The 6,855-nt window shown below is 38.8% G+C and overlaps 1 protein-coding gene across 1 annotated transcript; it reads right to left on the bottom strand.

The window, feature by feature from the left end:
• Positions 1-1,406: 1,406 nt before the first annotated feature.
• ZBTB8OS (zinc finger and BTB domain containing 8 opposite strand) lies at positions 1,407-5,532 on the bottom strand. Its single transcript, XM_009584842.1, has 7 exons — positions 5,445-5,532; positions 3,980-4,004; positions 3,256-3,377; positions 2,940-3,022; positions 2,503-2,555; positions 2,206-2,242; positions 1,407-1,493 (listed from the first exon to the last, which is right to left on the bottom strand). The coding sequence occupies exons 1-7, from the start codon at positions 5,530-5,532 to the stop codon at positions 1,407-1,409; spliced, it is 495 nt and encodes a 164-aa protein (XP_009583137.1).
• Positions 5,533-6,855: the final 1,323 nt, after the last annotated feature.

Here is a 6,855-nt window from a genome sequence, read left to right on the forward strand (position 1 = left end):
TGTGCTGGAGCCCTGGGGCTGCTCCTGAGAAGGGGAGAAAAACCCAATGTGTGAAAGATAATACTGATTTTTGTACCATCGAATAGGCGTATCGTCATTCTTATCTACAAAAAAGTCTGCTCACCTTAGCAGAGAGCATAGCACAAATGTAATTCACTGGTGTTAAAAATCCACTGGCCAAAATCATTCACACACAAATCCATTAATTCTTTCAGTCCAAGTTTTATTTCAGCATTGAAGCTTTCTCAAAAAATAAAAGGGATTTTATCCCTCAATCTTCACAACAAGGAAATAAATCCAGATCTATTTAAGATGACTTTACAACAAAATAAAGATGAGACACTACCTCCAGAGGTGAGGCACTTGCAACATTTATGATAAAAAAGGCAGGTCAGGCCAGCACTGACGGTCCCTTACTCACCATGCCCCTCACATTTAAATACCAATGGCAGATAACGCACATTTGCAGTCCTGTGATTTAAAACAAAACACACTTTCGATTATTTTTGATTCAGTGAACTGAAGTCCATCATCCTCTGGCATTAAAGGATTGCCCGTATTGTCCTTTCTAAAGGAAGAAATGGAACCTGATTGAAATCATCTGCCTTTTAAAAGAAAAGAATCAGGTTTCGCAAGACATAGTTGGGAGCGAACCCGCAGAGAAGCTGGTGCATCCCTTTCTACAGCAGCAGCAAAGCTGCCTACTTAGAGTGATAATAGGTGCTACTAGGATTCCATGTACACGGTCACATGCTTTATGATTTCATGTGGAAATTTATTTACAGCAAGTCAGCACCACCTGCTGGCATGACCTTTTTTTTTTTTTTAAAGTAGTCTAGAAGGTGTGGTGGTTTGTTTTTTTAATTGATATACTTTCTTAGGTGTCCTTTGAACAGTCAGAAATTTTTCTACATTACATCTGACCCACTGCAGATATTTTGGACCCTTTATATAATATGGAGGAGGGATGTCACCTCAGAATTAGAATATTCAAATCTGCAAATGAAATCATATAGATTAACATTATCTCCTGCCACCCTACAAAAAAGGTAGTATTTTAGCTAGCAGCTCCACTAATTTCTCTGTTTAGTTCATATAGCACCTAACACATGTATCAGCCTTTACAGCCGACTACTAGCATTTCTGAGAGACTTTCAACCTCTACAACTCTCTCTCTTCCTCTCAACACCCCCCAAACCCCAATTAGTTCTTTTTTTCCTGGCATGCAGGAATTTGTCTGGCTCACCATCCTCAAGTCAAAACAGAGACTGACATTCCCCGCAATTACTCCCTTCAATTTATGACTTGAGTTTGCCAATTCCTTAGTTACTTCCACAGGGATTACAGTTTTCAAGGGACTTTTGCCAGCCAATGACAAATATCCACTTGATCACATTTTTCTTCCTTTAAATATCAATGATGACAAAGACTTCTGGCTTTTCATCTTCACAGATCTGCATTGCTGAGTAAGTTATGGCTTTGACCTCTGTGCCCTAGAGAGAAAAGTCACAAAAGACACATGGATTTTCTAAATTACATCCTTTGCAGCAGTTCATGATAATACACAGTATTTACCACCTTCTACAAATGCTAACCAGTTTAATAGTTTTTCTCCCCGAACAGTTGTAACTGTATTTGTTCCGATGATTAAGAAAGTTGGCATACTAATGGCAAAGACTTGGCCAGGCCAAAGAGTGAAGAAGTAACTCTTCCCTTATTTTATTGCCTCTTGAATACTACAAATTCCTCCTCTTACCTCTGACAGAACATCAACATTTGCTATGCTAATACTGACACAGCTAAGGAGCTGGTGGGGAGATACGGATTTACTTCTAGTATTTCTTTAGGGGGAAAAAAAAGGCAATAACTGACTAAGCAAAAAGCTGTGATAATAGTGTGAAAACCAAACCCATGTACACATTCTGAATATAGATTGGTTTACTGTGTTACCAGCATCACAAAAAGGAAGTCAACTGTTGAGTTTTGCTAGTGCTGAGGAAGCATCAGATGCTCAGGTCAACAGTTTCAGGAACGCATTCACAAAAAACAGGCAGAAAGTGAGATCTTAAGTTCAGTGCCTGTGATACCATTCAGATGCGTTTATACTTGGATCCCTTGAGAACTCAGAGGTCTGATTTAAAAAACACCACCCCTCCCCATCCTACCCCTAAAATGTAAAAGATGTACAGATGAACCACTGCATACCTGAGGGTGTTTTGGTAAAGAGAACTCTTCTCCCCACCTTTAAAGGCAAAAAGAAGAGAGGTAGTTTGTAATTTTGTTAATACTTATCAAATGTTAAAATTAGTTTCATTGATGAGCATAGGGCAGTGAGATTTTCATTTAAAGCCTCAAAGGAAGAAAAAAAGAAGCCCACAATCCACTTTTTAGACAGCATCAGTGAACTCCAGCACATGACAGTACTTCAGAGGGGTTACTCTGAAGGCAGTATGTGCGTTTTCAGTAAAGATACTCATTACTCAACTGATCGTTTAAGCTCACCCAATTGATCTTATTTTGAATTGCATTCGGTCAATGTAAAGCACTTTCACCTCCTGCAGAAAAAGCAAGAGGAGAAATATGTCAGTAACATTGTCTATCTTCAGGCAGAAAGTCTCAGTAAATCCCATTTACAAGGGTTATATCCCACTGTTTAAACAGAATCTAAAACCAGAGGATCTGAGCAGCCTCAAACAGACTGCTACTTGCAGAGCTGCCCCAACGGTATAATGGCAGCTAATGATTGGTGTTTGTGATAACAAAGCTTAAAATTTTGTTTCTCAAGTCCTTCTGCCCTGGTATCTTCAATTCTCCATGTGTTGTGCTTAAGTGATCTGTTGTGTCCCCTTTTTTCCTAAAGTAACATTGCATTCAGAGCTGGTATTATCAGAGAATAGCCTCGACCTACAAATGGAAAAAGAACAAAACAGAACACTTACTCTGGGTATAAAGAACTCATTAGCACTGAATTTATACAGCCACTCATCCAAGAAGTGGAAGAGAAGAGACAACATGTCATGCCCTGCATGGTTGAAGCAGAGAAGATAGTCAGTTGATTGTCTCAGCAAGAACATCCAAACGTTTTTAAGAGTATGTCAGATGTACAGCTTCTGCATTATTAGAAGATTCAGATTAGTAATGCTTAATTAGATTTTAATTAACTGTAACAAAACTACATCTAAAGATTCAAAATTTTGGTACTCTTCTCCCTCAGGGTTCATACAGTTCCAATATAAAAAGTCAATGCAGCCTTACCTTCTGCCTCTACCTCTACTGTATCCACAGGTTCCACGGTCTCTGTATCAGTCATGTAGCCAAACATGGCCATAACGCACTGCTCAAATGCTTCTTCCAAAGTGTCTCCCCAGGCATGTAGCCTAAAAAAGACATGGGATAATTTACCAGACCATAACAAAAAAAAAAAAAAAAAAAAAAAAAAAAAAAAACGCCAAAGTAACATGCAGGTGAGAAATCAGAACATGAGAATTAATGCAGAGGAAGTGAATGAACAAAAATACTTGCTTTTCTATACCTATGCATTTGGGCAGATTACAAGAGATTTTCCTTCTTGTGGTTTGTGAGAGGAGTTTCTTGGGAGAAGATGGAAAATGCATACTTTACCAGACAACGAGAAAGTTCTTTCCTAATATGGCTAATTGATGTCTATAAAAGTGAACTACTCAGAAGAAATTTGGTTTAAAAGGAAGAGATTAAAAGGAGATTTCAAAAGACATTTCCAAATAACAGAAGCTTAATCAGAAGCACCATAGGAATATTACATCAGAAAAGAAACCAAACGTGATTCTATGCTCTCCCAAGAGCAGAAACAAAACTGACCATCAAAAAACCCAGCCTGTGACATTTCATAGTTCCATAAGGTGTACATCTGCAACCAGTCTTTGACAGGTACTCCAATTTTATAGCAGTGTAAGAAATAATCAATTTGTCATACTGAGAAATCCCAGCTGCCCATACTTACTGCACATCTGCTGTGTGATCCAAATCTGAAGGGGAAGGAAAAAGAAAAGGCATGACATCACCAAACATATTTTAAAAATGAGGATTAAAAAAAAGGAAATCAGATATTGTTGTTGTAACAAGAACCTTTTGCATTCATTTTCAGATGTGAAATAGCGATAATCTATATTCCAGTATATTAGAAAAAGTTAGTACAGGTGGAATCTTGGATTATTTCTGCCAAGCAGAAAAACAGCGTTTAATATAATTCTGTCAGTGCGCTACGTGTACAGCACTGTGTGCGAGGCATGGCTGTTGTAACACAACAGGCTTCTACAAGTTAACTGCAATAAAAAGAAACTTTAACCAGGAGTAAAGAGTTTTTGCTGAAGTCTGCAGGACTGAAAATTATTCATGCAGAGGATGAGATTTGCAAATATTTCCAGCTCAGTGAACAAATATACCTGTCCACACCCAAAACACCCATTATGCAAAAAGGAGAACTTTTAAAAAAGTATGTAATACAAAATAGAAGGCAATCTTCACTAATAAGGTAGGATTAACATCCCAAGCATGTATTAAATTTTACATGAACATCATTTATATTCATTTAAAGGAATGAGAGAAATGCAAAATTATACCAGGTTGGCAGAAACAGAGCTAACTTGGGATGTAAAATAAATGCCACACCATGATCACTCTAACTGAAAGATTGTTCTGATGCTGTTTAGATCGTCCACACACTATTAATGGATTCTCAACAACGGTTTCTAAAGCAAACAAATTCCAGTGGATGTAAAAGAAGAATAAAACCTCTTCCAGTTATGGAAATAGCGTGACTATTGTAATATGTCACCATATTTCTGCACTGCTATCGAATAAAGATCTGGACACATCCTAAAAATATATATTCTAACAGAGTAATAGACACTGTCCCTCCAGACAGACACCGCTGAAATAGAAAACAGTCAGACACTGAATGGTCTCCTGTAAGCGCCTTAAGCTAGCCCCCGGGCTGCCAGCCACTTGCTTGACATGTTCTTAGAAGACATTCCAGGGGTGGGGAAAGGGAGAGATAATGATCTTTTAGTAAGTGCATGTAAGAGAAAAAACACAGCACAAAAGACCAACACACCCTTGAATATCAATTCCTATGTAAGAGAAACAGAAAAATGTACTGCCTTGCTAAGAAATAGCTTGAAAGGAGAAAGTTTTCAAGGTGAGACTTAACTAATTTATTTCTATCGTGATTTCTTTAGCACCCATCACAACAAAGGCATTTATCTGTGATAAAGAAAATTGTAGGTATTGCATCTTTATTAATTCAACTACAGATGCATCCCACAGTCTAAACACATACGATACCGGCATATTAAGAACCCCCACGTGTCTAAAAAGCATATCCTGCTACCTTCCTTCCCCTCCCTCCCCCTCACGACTGCACTGTTGCACATACGCTGCATCTGGATAGCGTTAAAAACACTCACATTCATATTTCTTATTGAGCGGTGGGTATTTGGCTTTGATAGCCCTCTGCTCCTCCGTCAGGTTGTAGTCCCTCTCATCGGCTGCCATAGCTGCTGGGCTTGAGCAACGCTCGCTCACTTCCTGGTGGTAGGAAACATGGCCACCTCCGTGAGTGCTTCAACCCTGCCAGGCTTCCCGTGCGATGCTGCGGTGGAAAAGGGGGAATTGCCTCTCAGTTTGGTTTTTCACTTGATAGCAGTTTGGTAACAGTTGTAGACAGGCTCAGGTAATTAAAACAGGATATTAAATGCATGTCATTTAAGTTGTTTGCTACCAAAACTGTCACTGGGGGAAGTTCAGAGTTCAATCCTACACCACTTGCCTCATTAACTGATACAAGTTATGCTCAGCCAGTGGAGTCAAGGCATTACAGTCCTTACAGAAATTGTGGATTTTGGCCTTTTCTGGGAAGAACCTTGTTTCTTCCTACTTGTTGTGTACAACACCAAGCATTTAATTTCATCCTCAAATGAAAAATAATGAAAAATAAGGAAAACAGCTGTAAAGTGAATAAAACTTCCATGCTTCAGATAACTTCTACTGACTTTCACAGTTGAGGGTACTCAGCCCACTGGTACTTTATACAGCAAGCTGAAATATGCATTGCCTCCAAACCCCTAGACACGACCTTACACATGATTTTTCTTTAGGGAAAAAAGTCTAGTTTTCTCATAGGACAGGGATTGTATTTAAGCCTTCAAACCTAGAAGCACATGCATGGCAGATACAACTATCACACAAGTGCAGGGGTTTTCCTATGTTCCTTTACTTGCAGAATATTTTTTTTTAATTGAAAAAAACCCCAAAACAATCAATGAACTGTATCAAATCCCCATTTAAAAGTCCAATTCTCAGACCACATCTTAGTAGTTGCTGTTTCATGTAAGCTCTTTCATTTGTAAATCTGACAGACACAAATTGGAGAACCCGATTAACTTCATGCTAATTAATTTTCCTCAGACAAGACCTCCCCAGATTTCCAGGTACAATAACCATTCTCACTCTTTCTTAATTTTTTTGTGCATTACAAGATTTATCCACAGCTGAGCCCAAGACTTCCCCAAATAATGCAGATGCTAGATTTACAGAGAGCACGTAACATCATCAAGACTTTTAAACAGGAGTGGTTCTTATTTCGAGGCTTAGAAACAAGACTACACAGGATTTCCAGTTTCTATTTTCAGGTAAGTGTCTAGGTATCTTGCAAAGAGAAGTCTGAAACTGAGAAGCCAGTGCTCCTCTTAGGGAATAAACCCAGATGAACACACATTTTGATTTTAGACCTGTTAAGCCTGGACTGCGGACAGTCAGATCCAGGACGGATTACCCCAGGTTACCCGGAGCAGGCCGATCAGAACCAGCTACATACTA

Source organism: Fulmarus glacialis, unplaced genomic scaffold (genome assembly GCF_000690835.1).
Source record: "Fulmarus glacialis isolate BGI_N327 unplaced genomic scaffold, ASM69083v1 scaffold48659, whole genome shotgun sequence".
NCBI classification, from domain to species: Eukaryota; Metazoa; Chordata; class Aves; order Procellariiformes; family Procellariidae; genus Fulmarus; species Fulmarus glacialis.

What these genes read in the sequence shown, in the direction of transcription:
- ZBTB8OS (XM_009584842.1), bottom strand. Translation starts at nt 5,532, where the DNA reads ATGGCAGCCGATGAGAGGGACTACAACCTGACGGAGGAGCAGAGGGCT. An exon ending in ATGAGTTCTTTATACCCAGA is followed by an intron (nt 2,556 to 2,939) that starts GTAAGTGTTCTG and finishes CTTTTTCTGCAG; the next exon opens with GAGGTGAAAGTGCTTTACAT. An exon ending in TTCAAAATAAGATCAATTGG is followed by an intron (nt 2,243 to 2,502) that starts GTGAGCTTAAAC and finishes TTGCCTTTAAAG; the next exon opens with GTGGGGAGAAGAGTTCTCTT.